Source organism: Mastigoproctus giganteus, chromosome 7 (genome assembly GCF_048544385.1).
Source record: "Mastigoproctus giganteus isolate SK-2022 chromosome 7, ASM4854438v1, whole genome shotgun sequence".
Classification (NCBI taxonomy): Eukaryota; Metazoa; Arthropoda; class Arachnida; order Uropygi; family Thelyphonidae; genus Mastigoproctus; species Mastigoproctus giganteus.
Window position 1 is genome coordinate 195,428,496 of NC_143581.1, and position 27,452 is coordinate 195,455,947.

The 27,452-nt window shown below is 37.3% G+C and overlaps 1 protein-coding gene across 2 annotated transcripts in view; it reads left to right on the top strand.

Annotated features, from left to right (window-relative positions):
• The window catches only part of LOC150083517 (uncharacterized), a 106,726-nt gene that overhangs the window by 71,040 nt on the left and 8,234 nt on the right, over positions 1-27,452 (top strand). The window contains exons 4-5 of one of the 2 annotated variants that reach the window (XM_090378053.1): positions 11,299-11,346; positions 24,059-24,294. In XM_090378053.1, the coding sequence (XP_090234179.1) occupies positions 11,299-11,346; positions 24,059-24,294 (284 nt within the window). The remainder of the gene's footprint in view (positions 1-11,298; positions 11,347-24,058; positions 24,295-27,452) is intronic. The other variant, XM_090378054.1, reaches the window with a different exon arrangement.

Sequence of the window (27,452 nt, forward strand, 5' to 3'; positions counted from 1 at the left end):
GAATTTGCAGATAAAGGAACCACTGGGTGATAGTGATCACAATGTACTGATGTGGGAATTGCTTAAAGATGTAACTACCATCAAGGCTAAAGGGAAGGGCTTTTGCCTTCAGAAAGGTGACTACAGGGGTCTCAGGCAGACAGTTTTTAAATTTTGTACAGTGGGATCAGCTGATGATGTTACTAATGTTGAATTCTAAATGGGAAACCTTCAGAGACTTAATTTTGGAGGCTACTAGGCTTTTCATTCCAACTAAGAAATACTATATAAGGTTTAGGCCTAAATGGATGTCGGATGAATTAATGAGGCTCGTGACAGAGAAGAAAAATGTATGGGATGCATATAAAGTATCAGGCGACACAGAAGCCTATGGCAGTTATAAACTAGTCTGTAATCAAGTCACAAAGGAGGTTAAACAGGCGAAGGCAGATTACAAGAAATCTTTGGCAAAGGATGCTAAGAAAACCAGCAAAGAATTCTTTACTTATGTAAACCCTAGAAGGAAAGGGATGAATCAGATTGGACCAGTTAACATAGATGGGTTGACTATTGATGATCATGCTCAGGTAGCTGATAAACTGAATGAGTATTTTGCATTTACATTCACACATGAGGAGTTATTCAGTGAGGGGAATGCCAGAGGTGTATTCAACTCTGGCAGTAAGTTTGATAATCTTGTAATAACTGAGAGTAAAGTGGAGGAGTAATTGTTGAAGTTAAACATAAAAAGGCACCTGGGGTGGACAGGATCTATCCAATTATATTAAAGGAGACAGCAAAGGAAGTAAGCAAACCCTTAGCCATAATTATTAGAGCTTCCTTGGACTCAGGGGGTTCAAAAGGTGACATTCACAAAGGGGGTTCAAAAGGTGACACAAGTAACTATAGACCTGTTAGTTTAACTTGTGTTCCCGGAAAAATAATGGAATCAGTGGTTAAAGAAGCATTGCAGGATTATCTAGACAAGACTGCAGTAATAGTAAAGAAACAGCATTGGTTTGTTAAAGGGGGGTCTTGTCTAACCAATCTAGACAAGACTGCAGTAATAGTAAAGAAACAGCATTGGTTTGTTAAAGGGAGGTCTTGTCTAACCAATTTGATTGGATACTATGATGTGGTTACAAAGGAACTGAATGATAAAAATAATTTTGATATCATATACTTGGATTTCAGGAAAGCTTTTTATACCGTTGCACATGGCAGATTGGAGAGGTATGCCATTAAGGGTAAGTTGCTACAATGGATAAAGAGATGGTTGAGTGGGAGATGATAGAGAGTGGTAATCAAAGGACACTGCTCTTCGTGGACAAATGTTATTAGTAGAATTCACCAGAGTTTGGTGTTGTGCCCATTGTTGTTTTGTATATTTATCAATGATATTGATGAAGGTATATCTGGTTTAATGCCCAAGTTTACAGATGATACAAAGGCTGGCAGGGTTGTTAAAGACAGTATGTTACTCCAACTGGATCTAGATATGTTGGGCAAATGGGCTGAGAAGTGGCAACTGAAGCTTAACATTGACAAATGCAAAGTACTGCATATGGGTAGCAATAACCCAAGAGAAACATACGAACTGTGTGGTACAATAGTCAGGGAAGTGGAAAGTGAAAAAGACCTGGGGGTAATTGTGCAGTCAAATATGAATTTTTGCTGAGCAGTTGCATACGGGCACTGCACTGCTTACCGAATAGTGCAGACAGGCCTGCCAGAACAGGTCATAGAGTCTTGTCAATGATATATATTGGAATTTTTCTAGCAAGGACAGGGAGGTGATTATCTCATTATATAAGGCAATGGCTAGGCCACACATAGAGTACTGTGTACGGACTGGATGCCTCATTTTAGGAAGGATGTAGAGCTGCTGGAACAAGTCAAGAGAAGGGCAACAAGATTAGTGAGGGGAACATAGTTTGCTCTTACCAAAAAAGGTTCAAGTTCTGCAAATTGCAGTGCCTGGAGAATAGGCACCTGCAAGGTTATCTGATTGAGGTGTATAAGGCCTTGAATGGGTTGAGCAAGCTGAATGCTGATAGGATTCTTCTTCTTCTTGCTCAAATTAAGAACCTGAGGGAGCACAGTTTCAAATTGAGGGAAGACAGTTATAGAATAATGTGCAGAAATTTGCATTTAGCCAATGGGTAGTTATTGGTGGAACAGACTTCTGAGCTTCGGAGATTGCCAACCTGTTATACCTTGAGCCCCCCATAAAATTTTTCATAAATTTCATGTGCCCACAAGTTCCCAAACAAGTGCAAATAAACAGATTTGACATAAAATTTAGCCATGAATGTACATACTTTTATAAATTAATATGTACTTCAATAGAATTAATCTCAAAGAAAAAAAAGATGAATAAAATGCGAATAATAGAAATGAATGAGAAAAGCTTTGTACTTGGTTTAATAGGATGATTTGTCTATATTTCATTAAAAAAGTGCATCAGGAAAACAAGCCCCCCCCCCACCAAAAATAACCCATGTGTGCCCCACATTTTTTGGGAACCTCTGATATTGGTGAATGAATGTCAAATCTTATTATCTACGTTTGCAGTTTATACAGAGGTTGGCAGGATGTTTAATTAGCATTAGTAGAGGCATATGATGCAAGAAAGCAAGCTTATGAAGCATCAGCCAAAAAAAAAAAAAAAAAAAACACTTCCACTTCACCCCTCTGTTTGTTTGAAATACCTGTCCAGTTGAGCCTTAAATTTATTTAGGCTATCAACTTCCACAACAAGGGATGGAAGTCTGTTCCACCAACCAACTACAAGCTGGCTAAAGGCAAATTTCCGCACATCTAACCTACATCTGTCTTTCCTCAATTTGAATTTATGCCCTCTCAGGTGATTATTCTGAGCAAGAGGCAGAATCCCGTCAGCATTGAGCATGCTCAAACCATTCAAGGCTTTATACACACCTCTATCAGATCACCTCGCCGATGCCTAGTCTCCAGACACTGTAATTTGCAAAACATAAGCCTTTCTTCGTAAGAGCAACCCTTTGTTCCATTCACTAATCTTGTTGCCCTTCTCTGTACTTGTTCCAGCAGCTCTAAATCCTTCTTGAAATGAAGCCTCCAGACCTGTATACAGTATTCAAGGTGTGGCCTGATCATTGCCTTATACAAGGGAATAATCACATCCTTATCCCTGCTATAAAAATTCCTGTATATCATTGATAAGACACCATGAGCTATTCTTGCAGCCTGTCTGCACTCCTCAGAGAACTTCATATCTGCCTGCACAACCACCCCCAGGTCCCTTTCATTCTCTACCACTGTCAGTATAGTACCACAGAGTTGATACGTTGCTCTGGGGTTGCTGTTTCCCATGTGTAGTACTTTACATTTGTCAATGTTAAACTTCATTTGCCACCTCTCAACCCATCTGCTCAACCTTTCCAGATCCTGTTGCAGCAGCATAGCGTCAGTAGTGTCCTTAACAACCCTGCCAACTTTTGTATCGTCTGCAAACTTGGACATTAAGCTTGATATACCATCATCAATATTATTTATAAATACAGAAAACAGTAGTGGACTGTTTTCTGTATTTATTTATTTATTCTGTACATTGTACCCTGAGGGACTCCAGTAATAACATTAGTCCACGATGAGCAGTGTCCATTGATTACCACTCTGTGGTGTTCTCCCCCTCAACCATCCCTTTATCCATAGCAGCAATTTACCTCCAATGCCACACAGCTCCAATTTGTGCAGCAGTCTTCCATGTGCAACAGTATCAAAAGCCTTTCTAAGATCCAAGTATATAATATCAAAGTTATTCCCTGCATTCAGTTCTTTTGTGACTACATCATAGAATTCAATCGAATTGGTCAGGCAAGACTTCCCCTTAACAAAACCATACTGTGTCTGAGCTATAACTGAAGTCTTGTCTAGATGATCCTGCAGTGCTTCTTTAACCAGTACCTCCATTAATTTTCCTGGAACAGAAGTTAAACTCACAGGTCTATAATTACTTTTGTCAGCCTTTGATCCTCCTTTGTGAATTTGGGTCACATTTGCACATCTCTAGTCTATGGGTATCTCCCCTGAGTCCAAGGAAGCTCTCATAATTATGGCTAAGGGCTTGCTTACTTCCTTTACTGGCTCCATTGATATAACTGGATAGATCCCATCCACCCCAGGTGCCTTTCTTGTGTTTATCTTCAACAATTTCTCCTCCACTTTACTCTCAGTTATTACAAGATTATCTAGTTTACTGCCAGAGTTGAATACACCTCTGGCATTCCCCTTCCTGAATAACTCCTCATGCATGAATGTAGATGCAAAATACTCGTTTAGATTGTTAGCCACCTGATCAGGATCCTCAACTGTTGAACCATCAATATCCACTGGACCAATCTGATTCATCCCTTTCCTTCTTGAGTTTAAATAGGTAAAGAACTCTTTTCTGTTTTTCTTTGCATCCTTTGCCAAGGATTTTTCGTAGTCTGCCTTTGCCTGCCTAATCTCCTTTGTGACTTCGTTACAGATCAACTTATATCTGTCATTGGCTTCTGTGTCACGTGTTAATTTATATGTATCCCATGCATTTTTCTTCTCTGCCATATGTCTCATTAGTTATTTTGACATCCATTTAGGCCTAAACCTTGAACAATATTTCTTAGTTGGTATGTAAAGCCTAGGTAGCTTCCAAGATAAGTTCTTTGAATGCTTCCCATTTTGAATTTGCTGTCGGTAACATCATCAGTTGGTCCCACTGTATAGAATTTAAATACTGTCTCAGACCATTGTAGTTGCCTTTACGAAAGCAATAATCCTTCCCTTTAACCCTGATGGTACTTACCTCTTTGAGTAAATCCCACTTCAGCACACTGTGATCACTGCCACCTAGTGGTTCCTCTATCTGCAGATTCTTAATGCATGAAGAATCACTACTGATAATCAAATCAAGAGTATTACTCCCTCTAGTTGCCTCCCGAACATGCTGATGTAGAAAACAATCATCCAATAAATCCACAAAAGCCTTGCTAGTGTGTGAGTGACCAACCCACAAATTCCAGTCAATATAGTCCTATAGCACACTCCTACTCTCAATTTTGATCTCTAAATGCTCATGTCACACCAAACGGACTCGACACTGCACTGTCCAGCGATGTCGACTGGCGTCACTTCCTTAGATTTTATGTTTCTTAACTAATAGCATAACCCCTCCTCCCTTCCTATCCTGTCTATCCTTTCTGTAGACGTTGTCCCCAAATTCCAGTTCTGCATTCCTTATATCTGTGTGACACCATGTCTATGATATCCCAACAATATCTGCCTTTGATGCTTTGAGCAATACCTCAAATTCATCAAATTTATTTACCAAACTCCTAGCATTGGTGTACACGCAAGTGTACATGCTCCTGTCCTTTTTCTTAGCTACCCTAACACAACCCATGTGTTTACTTGTACCACAATGACTCCCAGCAGTCGCTGGAATATCCTGCATTTTGTTTTCCAGGCTTCTGCTCATTCCAATAGAAGCAGTGCAAGAATCACTTTCATCTCTGCCAGTGGCTACTGTTAATCCTTGTATCCCCCCCCCCAAGCTAGCAGTTTTCCAACCCACCTAACACTGCCTTGATAGCATCAGCAAATATTCTTGCACCCTTTCTATTTAAGTGTATCCCATCCCTGTAGAAGCAGTCCCTTCTGTTAACAAGTACAGACCTGGCTGAAAAAAATTCTACCCCTTAAGCCTTGCACAATCTTTCCAGGGCGAATTGATCGACATTGCTCTCATCATATATTCCCTTCTATCGTGTCTGGGCAGAATTGCAGACACTTTGAAATTCAACCCTAATTCACGGCTTTTTTCAACAGTGACCTGTATTGGTTAAGTAATTCTGCCGGTTCCCTACTCTTAATATCATTAGTGCCAACGTGTACAACTATATCACCTTTTGTGCCCTTAAAAGATGATATCTGCTTTACAACGTCATCAATCTTTGCCTCTGCAGACATACCCTGGTCCTGCTCCACCTATCCTTTTTACAAAGCATGTTCCCTGTTTCCCTGATAATAGCCACCAACAGCTACTAGTTCCTGTGGGACCAGAGCATTCTGCCTTGGTTGTTGCCACTGTGTTGTGTGATGATCAAGTGCAAGCTCTGATGTTGATGTGGGCATCTGAGAGCTTGAATGGCCCCTCACTTTAGATCCATCAAGAGCATCCACCCTGTCCTTCAAGCTCTCATATAGGCCCATAACAACGCTGAGTTGTCGCCTGATTTCGTTACACTACTTGCATCGCACACACACAAAGACATCCTCCATGGTAATATCATGTCCTGTACCCGATTGCTCCACAATCATCGTGCAAGCAGTGAATTTTAAAAGGCTGTGATTCAGAGGGCAACTGCTCCCCTCAGTTCTCCTCTGAGCCACAGCACTCCCATTAGCTTGAGCCTTTTGCTTTGCTGCTCTTGTCTGAGTCATGATTTTGATTTAATTTCAATAAAATTTCAATTTCAGTTCAAATTTATAACCCTAAATTTGTATCCCAACACAGTTATATATTTTTCAGTATCAAATATTATCTACGAGTTCCTTTTATATAACTTCCGTATCAAGTTATGTTTTAATTAATTATGTTATGTTTGTAATCAAAGTCGTTATATGTATTTAGTTAAAAGTACAATTTAATTGACAACTAAGTTTAACAAAATTAGTAGATTTTGCTGATTAATTGACAATATTATATGATATACTATACTATATATACTATACTAACGCTATCTAGTTCGGGATATAACGTTGTGTCATATAACAATGGCGCAAGTTACGAATGGTAAATCTACAGACACTTAAGTATTAATTAACTTCCAAATCTCGATGTCTCAATTCAGAATAAACTAACGATCCTGACTAGGTCTATAAGCTACTTACAGAAAATAATTTGATGTATCAATTGGTCAATAAAGCAGCTAAATAAAGCGTTCAAAAAACTTCTCGTTCAGCGGAGCTGCAACTTGTAACACGTGGATATGATACCCTTACCGATACTTTTATGCAATTACAAGGCCGAGTAAAGAATAAATACACCAGATTAATCACAAAATAATGCTATACTACTAAATTTAAATCAAACATTTTAGAAAAACAATTTCAATCAATAAATAAGAAAATGCACTTAGCGGCTTTGAACACGTCTGGCTCCCACTACTTGTCAGCAGACTCTTAATGACGGGAATCGAAGCTGCCTAACTTTTCTAAGCAACACTTAGAAAAGTTAGGCAGCTGGGCTCTGAAGTGGCAGATGAGGTTTAATATTGATAAATGCAAGGTACTGCACATGGGTTCCAATAATCCCAGGATAACATGGTGAAATATGAAAGGTAATTGTACATTTCAACATGAACTTCTCTCAGCAGTGCAGGCATGCTGGTAGGGCAGCCCATTAGATTCTGTCAATGACATACACGAATTTTGCTAGAGGGACAAGGAGGTGATTATCTCATTGATTCAGGAAATGGTTAGGCTGCTTCTTGAGTAAGGAGGATATCGGTCTCTTGCAACAAGTGCAGTGAAGAGCAATCAAATTAGTCAAGGACACCAAGGGACATTCTTACCATGAAAGAAAAGACTTCAGTTTTGTAAAATTGCAGTGCTTGGAAACTAGCACATGCTAGTAATCATGTGAGAAAGCAAATCTGGAACATCTTCAAATGCTTTCCAACATCTGAAAATGTCACAACCGAATTTCTTTCTGCTCATGAAAAAGGTTTTTCGGTACCAGCTTTGCACACACTTTCCTCATCAGCAAATTTTCGGTCAAAATTAATCTAACACTTTCCTGATTAATGTTTAGTTTTTCTGCAGTCATTCTTGTGGTTAACCGCCTATCACTTCAAACAAGATCATGCACATGAACAATGTTTTCGTCATGTCAGGTCGTGAAAGGACGCCCTGAATGCTCCGCATCTTTGACAGATTCGTGTCCTTCTCGAAGCTGTTTTGCCCAATTGAAAATGTGTGGTTTTGACATGGTATCATTTCCATAAACTCTGGTCAACTTTTCATAAATATCCATTGACAATTCGCCACTTTTCACCAAAAATTTTATCAACTCTTTGCTCTAAATTGATTCCATTTTTCACCTAACACAGAACTGAAACAACTTACGACATTTACCCTTTGCATGCAGGTAGGGGGGGTTACACAGTGGGAGGACGTAATGGTTTACAGTGTGGCAACTTTGACGGAAACAAAATTATTCTCGAAACTTTATTGTCACACCTTGTAAAACGGATATTATAAATAGAATTAGAAAAGGTGAAAATATAGAAAATCTCTCCAAAGAGTTTAATGTGGGGACTTCAACAATTTAAGACATCAAGAAAATTTTCAATTCTATAACAGAATTTGTGTAGATTATTGTGTTAATTATGGAAAGTGAAGGAGGATCTGGCAGGAAAAAGACTGTCGAAACCTGAAAATGCCACTGTAGAGAGTGCACTTTATTGGTAGTTTCTTCAGAAACGAATTTTAGGTGAGCCAGTGTCTAGCCCAATGTTGTGTGATGAAAACCCTTGGATTTTAATCAAATTAAAAGGTAATGAAGATTTTAAGGCAAGCACAGGTTGACTGAAAAACTTTAAACTGAGACACAGTATATGTGAACTAGATATTCAAGGTGAGAAACTTTCTGTAAATGAATCGGCAGTGGTGTCCTTGTAAGTTTGCTTCAGTTATAGCAAATTACGAGAAAGAAAATTTTTATAATGTTGATGAGATGGGCTTATTATGAAAGCATTATCGAGAAAAACCCTAGCCACTAAAAGAGAAATTCTTGCTTCATGGTTTCAGATGAGAAAAGAGAGTTTCAATTGCTATATGTGCAAATGCTACTGGGATGCACATTGTCTGTGCTCATTATCGGTAAGTCAAAAAAAAAAAAAAAAAAAAAAACCGAAAGCATTTAAAAATCTTTCTAATTTTCCTGTTTTGTATAAAAATCATAAAAATGCCTGGATGGATGTTTCTGTTTTCTGAGATTGGTTTATAATTTTTTTTTATTTAATTAAGCTTAATTATTTAATTTAATTTTACCTTACATTCGATTATTTGAAAAATTTGGCTATCCAGAAGACTTTTGACATCAGTTATTCCGGATAACTGATGCTCTACTGTACTAAAATAGGAAAGCAATATAACATATGAGATGTGGTAATAAAGTTCCTGGAGGTGCAATAAAAAGAATACAAAGTGAAGGAACTGAAGCTTATACCATTCTAAAAGAGTCGGTGAAGGTGTCCAAAACGGATGATGTCAGTTCAGCAGTTGCATTTTTCTTTGTGCTCAACATCCTAAAATCTCTTTCCTTTGAGGAAGTCTACTGATGCTAGTTCAGGAGAGTAAGTTGGATGGTTGATCTGTACAGTGCCATGTTTCTTCAGATATGTCTTCAACAAGTGCAGAATGAGCGGGGGCACTGTCGTACAACAATAATCAGTTATTTTTCTCTCAAAATGGCAGTCTCACCTGAAAAATGCTCTTCAGTAGTCTTTGAAGCACCTGTACATAGAATGCAGCATTGACTTTCTCCTCTTCAAGTACACATTCCCTGTTTGTCAGAAAACATTATCAGCATCGTCTTATCCTGAACTTCTCTAAGCAACTTTTTTGGGCCTTGGTGATGATTTTGAAGTCTAATGCATGCTCTGATGCTTTGTCTCTAGGTTGTACTGAAACATCCAACACTCATATCCATTGACAACACAGTCAGGGAAATTAGGATTGTCTTGACAAGTCTTTACAATATCTTTGTATGATGACACTCTTCATTGCTTCTGCTCATTCCATGAGGCTGTGCAGCACAAATTTTGCACAAAGCTTAATTTTCCTATGTCTTCGTGCAGAATTTGATGAATAATTTCCTTATTCATATAAAACTCATCGGCCATCATTCTGAATGTCAAATTACCTCTTACCGCAATTTCCCAAACTTTTTCAATTATGTCCTCATTTTTTGAGTGATTAATGGATGCCTACTTCTTGAGTTCCATTTTTGAACACCTGCTTATACCATTCAAACACTCTTGTATGACTTAATGTTTCATTGTCATAAACAGTTTTTAACATTTCGTACATTTCTGTTGCAATTTTTCCTAGTTTAAAGCAAAATTTGATATTCGTTCATTGCTCCATTGCAAAAGTGTTGTATGTAACGTTAATATTACTAACAAAACTGGTTGTTACTTGCAACCTGTCAGCCTACTGGACAATCTCTGTATCACCATCTGTTGGAGGAAGTTTGAACTACAACATATCACTTCTGTTTATTTTAAAACTTATCAAACAAGACCAGAATAGCACCGGTCTAGGAACTTTATTGCCACACCTTGTACGTATTATATTGTATATTATTATTTGCATGCTGTATTAGTCATATCAAGTTATTCGTATTTTAAGAAACCAAGTGCTAAGTCTGAACAGAATTTTGCTGCTGCTACTTCTTTTAATACAGTTCATTATAGCAACATGAAAGATCACTTGATTCTCTGATGAATGTGCCACTCCATTCATGTTTGGTTCATCTAAACAAGAATGGCCATCCCTTTCTCAAACAAACTCAAGGCATCAGTCATCCTTTTTGTGTAGTGAACTGTTGTTGTACTTGCAGTGCTGGCTGCATTTTCTCTTCTGTTCTCTTACTCCTTATTTGCTCCAACTCGATCAAATTCTCATTAGGTCAGTTGAGTGTATTCAAATCCAGCATTTCCGCCACGTTACTTATAACCACTTCATTGATGGCAATCTCATTTTCTAGTTCCATAATGTGTAAATTAGTTTTGAAGACACTGGCAAGTTACCAGTGAATAAATTCCACTATATATTTCTCCACACATCATTCATTGTGGCCCAAGTGATTTTCATCCATGAAGCTGCAATGTTGCCTTTGTTGTTGCTGCTACCTCTTAAGGTCTCCTGCTTGGAACAAAGAGTTTGTGTATATTGTCATTGGATCTTGTATGTTTTTATGTTATTAATAGGATCCCAGACATGTTAAAAATAGCCGTGCCCTGTTATGGAGATTTTTCTTTTTTGATGAGGGAAGAGAAGCAGCAAAAGTTTTTTTTTTTTTTTTTTTTTTAATTTAGAATTCACAATTTTAAAACTAAAAATGTTGTATTGACATAGTGTAAATTGGCCTGTATTATTAAAAAACACTGCCTATTCAAAGTGAATTAAATTAAATGAGTGTTTAATTTTACTGAATGAAAATTTAATATTCTATGTAGTTGTAATGCAGATAATAATAATAAATTGGTTTTCACAATTTTTTGTTAGTTTTTCCAATAGATTCAGGTGAAGAAGGTTGTTCTACAGCAGACTGTGGTAGGTATATTTAAAAACAAGCATTACTTAGCATGGTAATGCATGATTAGTTGTGGCAGTATATTGCTGTTACTGAATGATTTTTGCAGCAATTTCAATGTTTGTTATAATAGCCTTGCCTAGCATTATATATTACTAACGTAGTTTGCTAATCAGTCTTTCTTCAACTGTTAACAACAAAAGTTTTTTCATTTCTACTTTCACTTCAACAGTTTTCGTTTCTAATTTCATTTCTGTTTGCAAACTGATGCAAAAAAGTATTGCTTTGAGAAGTAATAATGTTCAAGTTGGTTTTAATGGGGGTTTTCTGGAAAATTGTGCCTTTCATATTAATTATCTAAAAGAAGTAATTTTTTTCTGGTAATGTGTTAGAGATGTTCATATAAATGAATCTGCTTTAGGAAACTAAATAAGTCAGACAGATTTGTTTTATCACTGAGAATATGATTCAGCTATAATGAATTATGCTGGGTTAGTAGAGATCTAAATTTTGTTACTTGAGCAGCTTGATTATGGGGACAGTAAATGAGGATATGTTTCACTGTTAGTAGATAGGGACAGTGAGAACAGTGAGGTGGATTCTTACCTGTCAAGAGGTGAAGGTGGGTGAGATGAGTACACCCACTGCATGTCCCTGTAAGGACAACCTCTTTTTGTTTGTTTAATCATGAACTAGATTTCAGTGTTTTGTAGCATTTTCTTTATTTGAAAGAGCTGCTTATGAGTTTATTGCTGCCATGCTGATACCCATTGGTCAATACATGCATGTTGTATAATGGGTTTTGTAGTCCATATAAGGGACTAAGGTAGGTGAACACACAGGGTTGAGTGGATTTTTTAGCTGCTCAATCTGCCTTCTTGTTTCCCTTAATTTCAGAATGCCCAGGAATTCAGCAGAACCCTTACTGCTGTTTTCTGTCTGTGAGATTTATCAAGTGTGTTCTGATTTCTTTCAAAATTGGGTGAGAGTAGGGATAGTTGTTTTGTAAAATAGTTACTTCACTCAGTGAATCAGTATATATTATTATCTCATGATTAGGCATGTTGCAGATAAGTTCAATAGCTGTTTTGATTGCATAAAGTTCAGCAGTGTAAATACTGCAACTAGATGAAAGAGATTTGTAGATTACACAGGTTGGTAGAACCACTGCAGCACCTACACATGTATCAAATTTCAATCCATTGGTATATATTTGGAGAAAATGTCAATTTTCTGATGCATGAGCTTAGTATAGCTGCTGTGTAGTTTGGTTGTCTGGCACCTGTTTTTCTCATTGCCGAAAAAAGTCGTATAATGGTTTGAATTTAGACCACGGTGGCTCCATTTTTCCAATATCTGGGTGTATATTGTCTAGTGGGACACTCCAATTGAGCATTAGGTTTTTCAGTCTGATTCCAGCAGGTTTATTTTGATTTGGTTTATTCTTGATAGATTATGAAGGATGGGTTAAAGAGGCAAGGTCAGATAAAATGAGAGGGGAAACACCAAAGTTTGGCTGCATAAGTAAGCTTGTTTGTTTGTTATTTGGTTTTTAGGAGCATTAGCAACTAAGGCCATATTGCTCTGGGGTTATGCGGTGGTCATTCCCTGACCTTTCCGCATCCTCCGTATTTGGTGGTCACGGGCCATAAGTAAGCAGAAGCATCTGTCCCCGAAAGGATAATGGAGGTGTGTGCATCACTGTAATGCTGATTTTCTAGCTGAGTCACATACAGGCACACCATAATCTAGTTCAGATTGGATAATGATTCGGTGCAGGTGAAGAAGGAAGAAGGGGGAATCAGTCAGGTCCCTGCAATGTCGCAGTGAGCATTCTTAAGAATATTCATTTTCTTCAGACAAACAGTTTGTACGTGATGTATGGGTTTTAGAAAGTTGAGTTTCTTGTATAATATTAAACTGAGCAATCTGATGTCTTTTAGTGGTATAACATGATTCAACAAATGCAGTTCTGGGTCAGGGTGCATTCTGTGCTTCTTGGAGAAGTGTATAGCAAAGGTTTTCTGTGGAGACAGGCAGTAGCTATTTTATAACATCCATAATTGTATTTTATTTATTGACAGTTGGAGTTTTTCCTATCAGTGGAATACATATTTTGAGAGTGATTGGATATGGTGAGGTCATCGGCATAAAGATAAGTTTCTACAGAATTTGGGATGGTTGTTATTAGAGTGTATATTCTAGCTGAGAAGAGTGTGGTACTCCTTCACAGAGATTTTAGAACTGTTTTATTTGCTGACCCCTTTAAAAAACTAATTTTTTCCTCCAACTCTCATCCAAAAAATATACACAATTTAATTTTAATAAGAAAAATCTGTTAATAACCACAGGAGCTCACATCTAGTAAGTATGGGCTTGGCACATCCAAGGGTCCTGGGCTGAATATCATCATTCTTCTTTTTTCTTGGTGATTTTTTTCAGATTTTTTTTTTTTTTTTGGCTGGTGCAGCATAAGGGCCTCAGGCTTCCTTGCACCATATGGCTAATAATAATTAATTATAAAAATTAAGAAGGCAAACATTCATAGTTATATTTTTAAATCATATATTATTATGTTTATTATTATTATTATCTTATTATATAATTTGCCCATCAACTGCCATTCAACCTCTCTTTAAAAATGATTGACCCCAAGGGGTGGGGGGGGGGTCAATATAGGTCCTGTTGGGAGTTCCTGTTCTAGAGAGTGAACTTTGATAACAAATCCGAAAGGTTCGATCTGAGAAAGCTCTGAATTAATGATGGTAAATGTCCTCAAAGTCATAGGGCATGTAGGTCGTGAAGGATGCCAAGATTTCACATGACTTCAGAGGCTTTCTTTATATCTATGCTCACCACGACCAAATTTTCATTCTTTATGAATGCATTTTGCATATTGGACTGAGATTTGACCATGAGATCTATTTTTAAACCAAACTGATCTTTCTTTATAATAGTTTGAGTAACAAACTATAATAACAAACCTGAAAGGTTCAATCTGAGAAAGCTATGAATTAATGATGGTAAATGTCCTCAGAGTCATAGGTCATGGTTTCAGAGGCTTTCTTTAGATCTAGGCTCACCATGACCATATTTGACTGAGATTTGACCATATTTTGTTGATTTATTTGTTTTGATCTATTTTTAAACCAAACTGATCTTTGTTTATAATAGTTTGAGTTTCCAGATACACGTGAGGTGACTGTATCATTTTTTTTCCCGTGTTTTTTCCAAGCAGCTAGTAAGTGAGATTGGTCTATAATTATCCAGATTTGATTGGTTTTTTTCTGGCTTTGGAATGGATAGAACTAGAATGACCAAGAGATAGGAAAGTAATGTGGAACAAAAATTCAGTCGAAAAGGTTTAGAGAAGAGTATAGGGCTTTCTCTCATTAAGATGCTTTAAGATTAGGTAATATATGCCATCTGGGCCAGGTGCACTGTTGGCTGATTTTTTTAAAGATTCTTCTAATTCATACATTGTTAGGGAGTCATTATAATAGAAGGCTGACTTCGTTCCGAAATTTATTTTGTATTTTTCAGATACTGCTTTGTCTTTCAGGAAAAATAGGTCATATGCAGTTGATGCAGAATGATGTTTTTTTTTTTTTTTTTTTTTTTTTTTTTATGAGAACCCCAAACACGAGAGGTATTATAACCTATAGTACTTAGTACCGTGCTTGGGTTGGAGGTTGAGAAGACGAAAGAAGATATTTGTTGATATTGGACTTGAACTTCTGTAGATTGTAATTTTCAGGAAATACGTATGAAGGAAGGTTGTTCCAGAAAACGGCAGTTGAATGGATAAATGAGGAAGATGAAAAGTTGGTTCTGTGGGTTTGAAGTTGGACAGTAAATGGATGTTGGCTGGTGGCGGCACGTGTTCGGACTGTTTTGAAAGAGAGAGCGGGAATTATAGAAGCCAATTCAGAAGAACAGTGCCCATGGAAGTATCTGTAGAAGAGGCATGCAGCAGAAACAGTGTGTCTATGAGAAAGCGAGTGGAGAGACTCTGTTAGAGATGAATCATTAATTAACCTAACTGCCCTCTTCTGAATGGAATCAAGAAGCCTGAGAGAGGTTTTGGGGGCACCACCCCAGATGTGGGAACAATATTCCATGGCAGGGCGGATTTGCGATTTATACAGAGTGAGCAGCTGTTTGGGAGAAAAGTAAAGGCAAGAGCGAAAGAGAAAACCAAGTTTTTTAGATGCAGAGGAAGCAATATTTGTAATGTGCTTGTGCCAAGAGAGATTAGAGGTCAGGGTAATCCCCAAAAGAGATATAGCATTTTGCCTAGAAATCGGAGTGTCACTAAAGATGAGCATAGGAGCAGAAGAATCCTTTTTGCGAGATATAAGACAAGATTGAGTTTTAGAAGCGTTGAAATCAACTAAGTTGTCTTTGCCCCACTGGAGAATTACCTGAAGATCGGCATTTAAGGAATTGGCAGCAGATTTTCGAGAACTTGAAGCTGATTGAGCTGGACAAGGTTTCTCAAAATGGAAAGTTGAATGCAATGTGCTATCATCGGCAAAACTATGGATAGGATTTCCAGTCAATGGAAGAAGGTCATTGATATACAAGAGGAAAAGAGTGGGGGAAAGAACTGAACCTTGGGGGACACCGGCATTAGTGGAGAAGTTAGAAGACAGAGAGCCATCTACCATCACCCTCAGTGAGCGATCAGAGAGAAAACTGGATAACCAATTACTAAAAACAGTTGTCAAACCATAAGATGGAAGCTTGTTTAGAAGACCTTTATGCCAAACATGATCAAAAGCCTTTGAGATGTCAAGAGCAACTACTTGTGTTTCACCGAACCTTTCCATTGAATTAGTCCATAAATGGGTAACACAAGCCAGAATATCACCAGTGGATAGACACTGACGGAATCCACACTGGTGATCGTTGATCAGACGGAAGGTTTCTAGGTAGTTTAAGAGTTGGCGGTTAATTGATTTCTCCATTACTTTAGAAAGAGTAGAAGTAATTGCAATGGGACGATAATTGGATGGGAGGGATTTGTCACCCTTTTTAGGAACTGGCTGGATATGAGCAAATTTCCAAGCAGAAGGAAAAACACCTTTGGAATAAGAAAGTGAAAAAAGGCGGCAAAGAATAGGAGTAAGTTCAGGAGCACAGGTTTTGAGAACAAGTGGAGAAATACCATCAGGACCTGGAGCTTTCTTAGCATCAAGATTCATCAAAATCCTTCTGATATCCTTTTGACGGAAGACCACAGGAGGCATTGAATGGAGCGTGTTAGGAATGGTGGGAGGTGTTTTACCAAGATCATTAATACATGAGCTCCAAGAAAAATGGGATGCTAGCAGGTCAGCTTTATCCTTGGCTGAAGTGACAACAGAACCATCTGGTTCGGACAGAGGTGGGAGCAGAGATGGGCAAAAGTTGCAGCCAATAGCTTTGGCAAGAGACCAGAATGCTCGGCTACCATTAGGACAAGAAGCAAGTTTTCTACTCTTAGCCTGTTCAAACTCTAGTTTGGACTGATTAATAACTGCTTTACAATTGTTGCGAGCTTTGGTGTAGGCAGAAAATGAAACAGAAGAATTAGAAACAAGCCAATTACGATATGCAACGTTCTTCTCTTGGACAGCCTTAGCACATTTATTGGAAAACCAAGGTTTAGATAAAGGACGAGATTTTAAAGTGGAGTGTGGTATAAAGGATTCCATTCCTGCAAGAATAATTTCACTGACACGATCTGAGTAAACACGTTGACATCAGAAGTTTTGAAACAGTAATCAGACCAAGGAAAGGAAGAAAAGAAGTCTCGCAGGTCATCCCATTTTGCATTCTTGTAATGCCAAACAATACGAGGTTGGGAATAGCCATGAGATAAAATTTCCATTGGAGAAGAGACAATCACCAAGTTGTGATCTGAAGTGCCTAAAGGACCTCTCACTTCAACCTTGTACTTAGAAGGGTTGTTTGTGAGAAAAAGATCAAGCGTATTGGCTGTATGATTAGGATTGTCCGGTATTCTTGTAGGTAAATGAACAATCTGTGCTAGGTCATTAGTAATTGCAAAAGCTTCAGCATCTCGACCTGCTGGGTCGGTGTGACTAGAAAACGGAAGCCAGCTGGAGTTGTGAACGTTAAAATCACCAAGGAAAATTACCTCACTGTTAGGAAAGTTGGACTGGAGAAAGTCAAGTTGCAAAGAGAGGAAGTCAAAGAGCTCCAAATGATTAGTGGAGTTGGGAGAACGGTAGAGACAACAGATGAATTTTACACAATGAGGTAGAGAGATTTTAAGCCAGAGAAGATCAAAGAGAGGAGATTCCAAATTGCCAAGTCTCTGACAGGGAATATCAGAATGGACATATGCACAAGTACCACCTTTGAGGCGAAAGGAATCATACAGCAAATAATTTGGACATCTGAGATGAGCAGTAGTTGAATCAACTGATAACTGAGATTCAGTCAGAAAAAGTACATGGGGTTTGGAAGACTGCAAGTGGAAATGGACAACGTTGAGATTAGAATTGAGACCACGTATATTTGTGAAATGAATTAGGAAGTCCTTGGGAGGTTTAGATCTTTTCGCAGATAAGCTTGCTCTATTATTTTGACAATTCATGGTGTATTCAATATTAAGAAAAAGTGGGTGGGACATGCTGTATGAAGTAATGAAATTTTTGGATATGGCGTACATGTGGTAAGAATATACCCAGATCCTTGACATAACGTGGCCTCGACAATGCTCCCCGCATACAAACTACTCGGACTCCCTCCAGTCACTATCTGGCAGAGTAGAGGTAGCAAGATTATACACTAGCTGATCCGGTAGCTTCCTAGAGAGTTACCAATAGGTTCAGTCCGGTGTACTAACTAGCGGCCGGCCTGCGAACACCGTTTTAGAGCTGTACCCTCGAAATGTAAGGAATATTGGATCTCGCCATGACATTCATCATAACCTCAAAAATCATCAATCATACTGCATGATGGAAGAGATAGGGAAGGGCTGGCCGGAACTTAGCTCTAGAGACTAAACATGGGTTCCACCACTTCAAGCCTCCAATAAGCAAAGTGGTGGTATTTCACCGGTTGATGAGAGTCATCTACCACCTAGTACTGCCTGGTAACATAGAGGAGCGGCGTTGCTCCATGTGGTGTGGGCGCCACACCTCGACCCCTGCTTACGTTGGTTCACACCTGGGTGGTCACCCACCATGTACTTGTGCATGAAGGTTATACCCAGGATTACTAACAGTCCCACCATCGTGAAGGTGCAAGCAGAGGATTTGGCTGTCATAGACCGTCCAGACTTCGCCGAAATTGGGTCCACTTTGACTTGAGTGTCACCCGAATATCAGTTCCATCAGCGTTTTAGACTCCCAGGATGTGCAAAAGGTTCTGCAAAGTTGTTGCTCTATCCTCAGGAAGAGTTACTCCTGTCCATTACAGATGATGATTGAGGAAGTGGTTGATGGAAACTTTCCAGTAAAGCATCTGATTTTTCACGAGATTAATCCTGCATCTGTGTCTTTAGTGACAAATGAGGCAGACCGAATCCAGGATTCTTTCTTAGCTTTCTGCCTGATGTAACGGGCACGTGCTTTAAGGTTCTTGTACTTTATGAGATTGGCAGTGGTGGATTCTTTTGAAACATTTTACACCCTGTTCTTTTCTCTCTTAGCAGTATTATGTGTGGAATTCCACCAGCAGTTGACATGTTTATGTATTTTATTTGAAGTTTGTGGTAGGGCAGTATTAGCAGTTGCTAATATCTGTTTTGCAATGTATTGAATGGCATCATCTATTGATTAATGCTGGATGCATATTTTTTCCAGTCAGCTTTAGAGAATTTCCATTTTGCTTGACTGCTTACTGGTAAGTGTCTGTGTGCAGAGTTTGCAGATTGGGAAATAGTCACTATTTAATGGATTGTCTAAAACTCTCCAATCAAAGCACAGATATAATGTAGGAGAGGATAATTGGCAAGTCTACAGCAGAAGTTGAGCCTGTCAGAAAATGGGCATAGGTGTGGAGAACCTGTGTTAAGCAGCATGAGGTTATGCTTTTCAAGAAAGGGCTCTATTAGGCATCCCCAGTTATCTCTCTGTAATGATCCCCATAACTGGTGATGCACATTAAAATCACCGAACACACAGAAAGGAGTTGGTAGTTGTAGGATAAGATCATCTAGTTCAGTCAGTGAGCATGTCTGATTTGGTGAGATATATATATATATATAGAAACAAGAGTAAGAGTTATTCCAAGACCCTATCATGCCTGTACAGTGTATGGTGTCTAACTGAAAGAGTCAGACCAGATACACTGTACAGTATCTAACTGAAAAGTCACTTGTGGAGAGCAGTTTGTTTCTTGTAAATAGATGCTCACTGGACGATACTGATATCAAGTTGTGAGTATTGTCAATATTGCTACATAGACCTCTACAGTTCCATTGAATCAGCTGGTTTTGGAAAAACCAAGTGTTTCTGACTGCTTTTTAGATCTGATCTGTTTATGGCATTCCAATTTTAGTTTGTCCTTTCTCTGGAATATGGGACATGGAGTATCCATATTCTCCTCTGCATGTAATTTTAAATTTTTGTCAATAATTTGACATTTTTGACATTTTAAATTTTTGTCAATGTTGGTGGTGCTGTTAATTTCCATATTTGTGTTAGTCTTTCAAGAGTTGGAGTTTTTTCATCTCTAAGTATCTGAAAGGGATGGAGTAGTAGTTGGTAGTACTGAGACTGGGGTATTATTTGCTTGATCTCTGATGTGTTCTTTAGGAGACTGCTGCAGAATCACCACAGCTTGAGTCCATTAAGAAATGGATGTGGCTGATGGTATAGATACTTCAGTTTGAGTTCCTTCTTATTTGTAGTTTTGTGTTGCAATTGCATGTGTATTTGGGTACAGTGAGTGAAAATTGTTTCCTTGCTTCTTGGTAAGTCATTTTATGTTCTGTTTTATACTTTAGTATTTTCTCTTCCAGGTTTTGCAAACTTTTGAGTAAGCTGGATGGTTACTCTTTCAATTTGGACATAAAGGTGTTTCCACTGTGCAGTCTGTCTGTGTGTTCCTTGGATCCACAGTTGGGGCACACTGAGCATGGCCAAAGTTTTGGCACTTGAAACACCAAACAGGATTAGGGATATAGGGTCATATATGGAAATTCAGTTATCCAACCCTAACTGTAGTTAGAAGAGCTGATGTAGAAAAGGTCAGTATAACACTGCATGTAGGTACAAGTTCACTGTCTTTCTTGATTTTAATTCTTTGTCTGTACAACTGTACAATGTGCATCACCAGTTCTGATCTTGTTGTTCTTGGGCTAATTTTTCTAGAAATGTTTTAGTCCCATTCAGACAACATTTTCAGAGGTGTTTAGGGTGGCATGTTGAATGATTGTGACAGGAATACCTGCAAAGTTTGATATTTTGAGTAAAGCTTCAGAGTGTCTACAGTACATGGTCTTTAAGTAAATCTTCAGAGTGGAGTCTTTTCACCATTTATAGATTATCCATTTTTCACCATTTTAGTGAAGTGATAAAGAGAGGGCCTGAGAGCACTCATACCTTGAGAGATGCCAACAGTTATTGTTCTTCTGTAGGTTCAGTGCCCTATCTTGAAAAGGATTGTTCTATTAGGGAGCAGTGGTTTCAAAAACTATGACCCCATCAGTAGTAATGTGCCTCAAAGTATTGTAGCAGTGCTCTGCACTGAATTGAAGTCGAGTTTATATTGGTATTCAGCAGTGGCGGCTTGTGACTGATGTATGGGGGTGCTGCTTCTTAAAGTTATATTGCCTTGGTTATAAGACATGTAGACATAGATGATAATAATAATAAGCAAGTATAAAGTTATAGAATTCTTATAGTACCGTGATAATAGACTAAATATAAAAATAGCGAAATGCTTCAAGTGTGGTACTCACCTTGAATATAATCTGCAATAGTTTTATGAAAAGACTGATGGCTAAATATAAGGTGGAATGCTTAAGTTAATGCATTAAGGTGGGATGAGATTTAATTTAATGGAATTTTAAAATAAGTGCAAGGAAGCAGAAGTGCACTACTCCGTCCCTGGTTGTCGTAAAGTAGAAAATAGTTAATCTGGAACATAAAAGAATTGATATTGCCAACTTATGATCAATTATTAATTGATAATAAGCAAGTTAAAAATACTACAGAACATTAACTGGACACTTACCATTAACACTTGGGTAATCTTGAAATAATTTTATTTAAAAATAAAATCCATTTGGTTTTTTTGTTGAAAATAGTTTAAAAAGGTTATTAATAACTTTCTCATTCAAGTTTGGTGCACTATTCAAATCGGCACTGCTTGCTCCGCAATTCCTTTGACTTGTTAAGTCTCCTCTAAAAATGTGTATTGGCAACCTGCCAAATAGGCATTGACTCAATCACCGAGAGCAAAATGTGGAATTGTCTAGTGCACAGTTCTGTCTACGGTTAAACTTCGAAGTTGAAAATAGTTTCGTGTTTTTATTTGTCTATTACTGAAATGATTATTGGAAATAGTTGCTTTCGAATGAACCAAAGGCTATGGTTGGGCCTGGTTGGACCAGGCTCTGTTTAATACTTATATTAAATAAAGCAATTATTTATTTATTTTTATTTCTTATTGTTTGATTATTGGAAATAGAGGATGAGTATACTATATGAGGGACCTGTTAATAAAAATATTCATTGCATTGCATTGTTCTTCACAAAACTTCATATAACTCCGTTGACTCTATATTTAGATTTAAAAAGCTTGGGTGTGCTGCAGTTCTGCAGTGCCTACCAAAGAGCAGCCCCTGGTATTCAGTGACTACAATGTCAATTTCAGTCCAGTAGTATATGGTTTTTTTGGCCTGAAAGTGATTATCTTAATGCTTATATCCGGTATTGTTAGATGGTACATGGTTATAAGCCATTCACTAGACGAAGCACAACAAATTTCTAGATAATGTTTGAAAAGAAGCATGATAACATAAAGTGCGTATGTGTGTGCTAGTTTTTTTCATAGACTTGGATGTTTATTGTTATTGTTTATAATTAATGAGATATTGATGTGATTATTTTACCTTCTCTGAGGTACCTAACCTGTTTTAAATTTAGGTTATGATGAGGAGCATCTGATTTCCTTTATGGTCACTATACACAAAGAAAGTGCATCACCCCTTAAAATTGTAATTGTTGTTTGAATAACATAAGTATATGGCAATATTTCTTACAGATTGCATCAGATAAGATTGACACGCATATGTGATGACGTAATATTGTATCAGCCGTTACGTTCAGCTATATAAGTATGCTCTGCAAGAGTTGCAATCATTCCTTGCTTGTGTGAGGATGGCAAGTTACGTGCAGAAAGAAAGAGTGCTATTGTTGCTTTATGTGAGGAAGAACGTTCTTCCTGTCATATTGCTTATAGAGTGTCTTGTAATCAGTCAACAGTGAGTAGATTTCTTTCCAAACTCAAGAATACTGGTTCTGCTGATAGGAAAAAAGGAATTGGTTGCAAACAAATCTCTACGCCAAAACAGGACTGTGTTTTGAAGCACTTATGCCTTAAAAACCATAAAGCTTCTTTGTCTGAGCTGAAAAGAGAATTGGAAGTACACATGGGAGTGGTAGCAAGTGCAATAACAGTCAGAAGAAGCCCCTCCTCACACAAAAAATGAAAAAGGCCTGGTTAATTTGGTGTAAGGAGTATGTCAAATGGACCCCCGAGCAGTGGCAGTCAGTTATTTTCTCGGATGAGAAAAAATTCAACCTGCATGGCTCTGATGGAAGACAAATGATTCGCCGTAGATGTCGTGAAGAATACCATCTGGATTGTATGGTGTCTACAATGAAATTCCCTACCAGCCAAATGATATGGAGGTGCATTTCGTATCACGGAGTAAGTTACCTGCAGTTTATAAAAGGTTCGTAAATGCCAACAGATACCATCTGGCTATATTGGAAGACAATTTGCTGCCAACCATTAGAGACCATTTCACCCTGCCAAGTAACTGCATCTTTCAGGACAACTCTGCTCCTTGTCATCGGGCAAAAAGTGTAAGTAGGCGCTTCTGTAGTTACTTTAGCTTCATTTCTGCATTAGAGGTTTGACAGTAATGTGTTTACATTTGTTACAGGAGAAAAAATGGTTGGAAGAACTGTCCATTACCGCTCTTAGCTGGTCAGGAAACAGCCTGGACCTGAATCCTATAGAGAACTGTTGGCATTGTGCAATTGCTTTAGTACTGCTCACTGTGCAGTACTAAAGCAAGTACTGTGTATCAGAAGTGTTTTTTTTTTATGATAATACAACTGCTATTTCTAATATTTGTTTCCTGTTATTAAGTATAGTATCAGAATTAAGGGTATAATTTTTAGTATACCACTTGAAACTATTTGTCCTTATTCCTAAAAATGAAATGTTGTATGCCCGCTCATGAAACTTTTTTGTGATTTCTGTTGCAAGGGTTTAATTTTTATAATTTTAGCATGTTTATAATTTTTCCTGTGTAATTGTAATTAAAATGATAGTTTTTTTATTTTTTCTGATTTAGTAATAAAAAATGTTTTTTTCCTTCTTTGTTGTAATGTATCAGCATGCAAATTGGGGTACTATTTCCTCTATAGCTTTGGTCTTAAAAATATTTACCCGATGTTACATTCCTTATCTATTTCTTCAAAGTTATTTTTCTGTTAGTGGGTTATTTATTATGATTGATTTGTTTACCTTCAGATTTGATTGATGATGGAACAAATAAAGCCAAGGAGAGTCTAGATTCAGAAAATCCAGATCAAGCAAAGGCGGAAGAAAAACCATCTGAAAATAAGCCCTCTGCAAAGCATGTTGAAAATGTTTCCATAGCTCAGAATATATATCCTGAAGAAGAAGATAGCCATTTCTTTTTTTATCTTCTAAGTGCAATAATTATATGTGCAGTAGGATATCTGGTATTTCACAATAAACAAAAGGTTAGTAACTGGGCAGTTATCAAGCATATTTACATGTATCCTAAAACAATTATAGAATTTATATGGATTTGTTTCTTGAAAATGAACTAATAATTTTTGACATCTTTTATACAGGTTGTTTCAAAAGTATATGGCACAAATTCTAAGATTTTATTCTAGGATCCAAAATAAGAAAAACAAAAGTAGTCCTATTTTGTCCAAAAATGACATTCAAACATACAATAACCCTTAATTTTTAAACTTCGCATATTATTTTGCAATAATTGTTCAGAGTGACATCCTTGAACTTGAATGCAGACCTTGGCTAGCCACATTAGTGACTAGCCAACCACACTCAAACCACTCTCACTGTGGTGGGGATTGTATCACAGCCACATTCTATTTGTTGCTACAGTTCTGCAATGTCTGAAATTTTTGTATCAATGGCTCCACAGGAAGTAGTTTAGGAATCCATGCTGGTGACTGTGGTATCCAAGCAATAGGATTTTCATAACCTACCCATCTGAATGAACAGATAGCATTGAGGTGAATTCTTGATTTTTGGATAAAATGGATGAGGGCAACTTCATGTAGAAACCATGTTGCATCTTATTCGCAGGAGAGAATCTTAAAGTAAACCCAAGAAAATGTCTTTCAAAAGTGTCAGTAAGCTTGGAAAGTCATTTCTTGCAGTAGAACATCCTATTATCTGAGCACTACCAATGCTGCACCAGATATTAATAAAGAATTCTCTTCCACCTACTCATGTGGATATTCTTCATCAGAATCTTGGATATGATAATGGAGGAAACATTAACAGAACTGTTTTTACTGAGGTTAGCCTGCTTGATTGCACTTTAGCAGATAAAAGGGGTACAATTGCTACTGCCAAAAAATGCACAAAAGAGTCATGTAGGAGGACCTGTAAAGCAGCACTGATTTCTTGGATAGTTGTCCACAGATATTGTAATTTCTAGAATTTCATCTTCACTGTTTTGATGGTAGGCTTTCAGTTGTCCTGGCAGGGCTATGTAGCACAGTAGATGTATTGTTTTTACCTTAAATGCCTATTTATGGCTTCAAATGTTTGATGATTTGGAAATCTATTAGGAAAATTAGCCTTGCTTCAGCTGAACTTCCTTTAGTATTACCATCTCTAAGGTGCATATCTGCATACAGTGTTAGAAAATCAAGCCACTAGCATTGAAAAACAATACTTTTATTGTACAAGACCATTGAATGAATGATTGAACAAGTTCCATGGAATGATTAGTATGTAGGGCAGATTTACTAATGAGAAATATACTGGTTTTTAGAAGGGGTGGGGGGGACAGCAGAAGCAAAGGTAACCTTTCCATTTTGAGTTACCATTCTTTTGATATCTTATTACTTTTGTTTTGGCATATATACAAATATATGGCATAAATACAAATAAACAAAAGGTTAGTGACTGTGCAATTATCAAGCACATTTGCATGTAGTATCCTAAAACAATTAAAAGAATTTATATGAATTTGTTTATTGCAAATCAACCAATAATTTTTGACATCCTTTATACAGGTTGTTTCAAAAGTGTATGGAACAAATTCTAGAGTACAAAGTAAGAAAAAACAAAAGTCCTATAAAAATGTGTCCAAAAATGCTTTATCTTTCAAAAAAAGACATACAAACATATAATAATCCTTAATTTTTAAACTTCATATATGATTTTGCAATAATTATTCAGAATGATATCCTTTGAACTTAAATGCAGACCTCAGCTAGTCACATTAGTGATGGCCAATCATACTTGAACATTCTCACAGTGGGTGGGAATTTATCCCAGATTAAAGACGACTTCAAATGATTGTTGTAAATTATTTGATGCATTATAAACTCTGAAATAAAGCATTTTGAGACAATATTTATGTTTTTTTTTTTTTTTCCTTCTTTCTTTCTTATTCTGGACCCTAAAATATTTCTAAAAGTTGTGCCTACATAATTTTTAAATAGTCTGTATGTAGATATTTATGTATCTTTAAATACATACATATTTCATTCAGCTTTATTAATATTGTGTAATGTTAGATTCAGATGCATGTCTCTACTCTTTTTTTTATTTCTTATAGAATTCACGTTACATAATAAATGTTTTAGCAAGATTTTTCTTAGCTTAAAATTTTTAGATAAATTGAGACAGAAATGAAGTTACTTTCGACTCCAAGGTTATTTTTTGCTTTACTCTTTTTAAAATGTGATGACACACTCCTTGTAAGGTTGCTTAAGATTTGTTTTTATAGATCTCATTTTCTGGTTGACCACTCTCATTGAATGTCTTGATGAAGTATTCAAGTGATTGTACAAGGTGTGCAGTAAAGTTTCTGGGCTCATGCTGTTGCAGTTATGTTCATTGAGTTTGAAAACATATGGAAGTGATAGGCTGCAGTTCAAGTTTCCTCTTGCAGTTGGTGGCACAGCTGACATGTTGCAAGAAAAATCAGTTTCCCAAGTAGTGTTAATGTTCCGAGTCACAATTTTGCAGTAGAGTAACACACGAATATCAAGTTTTGCTTTAAACTGGGAAAGCTTGCAATAGAAACATGAAATGTTAAAAATTGTTCATGGTGATGAAATTTTAAATTAAAAAAATTTTCTGTTTATACTCCGGCATGACAACTAAGTCAGTAGAGTTTACAATAAATTGTCAATACAAATATTTGTCATATTTAGTAGTCACGGGGCTTGAACCCCGGTCCACTCAAGGAACGCATGCTATGCACTCTCAGTCCTGACCACTCAGCTATGTCAGGCCTGAAAAAGTTGTACCAGTGTGTCTGAATAGTATATGTGGTTCAAAGATGGACATCAGGATGTTTGTGGTGACCCAAGGAGTGAATGCATTCGTGAACCTCTTGAAATGAGGACAGTATTGCAAAAATTCAAAAAATTGTAGCAAGAGATTGCCACTTGACCCTAAGAATGATGACTTGTCAAGACAATCCTAATTTTTTTGGCTGTGTTGTCACTGTATATGAGCTGGGTATTTTGGTACAACTGAGAATCGAAGCATCAGAACATGCATTTGACTTCAAAATTATCATCAAGCCGAAAAAGTTTTGTTTACAGAAGTCCAGGATCAAGATAATGCTGATCATGTTTTTTTGACAAACATGGTGTGACTTGCAAGGAATTTGTACCTG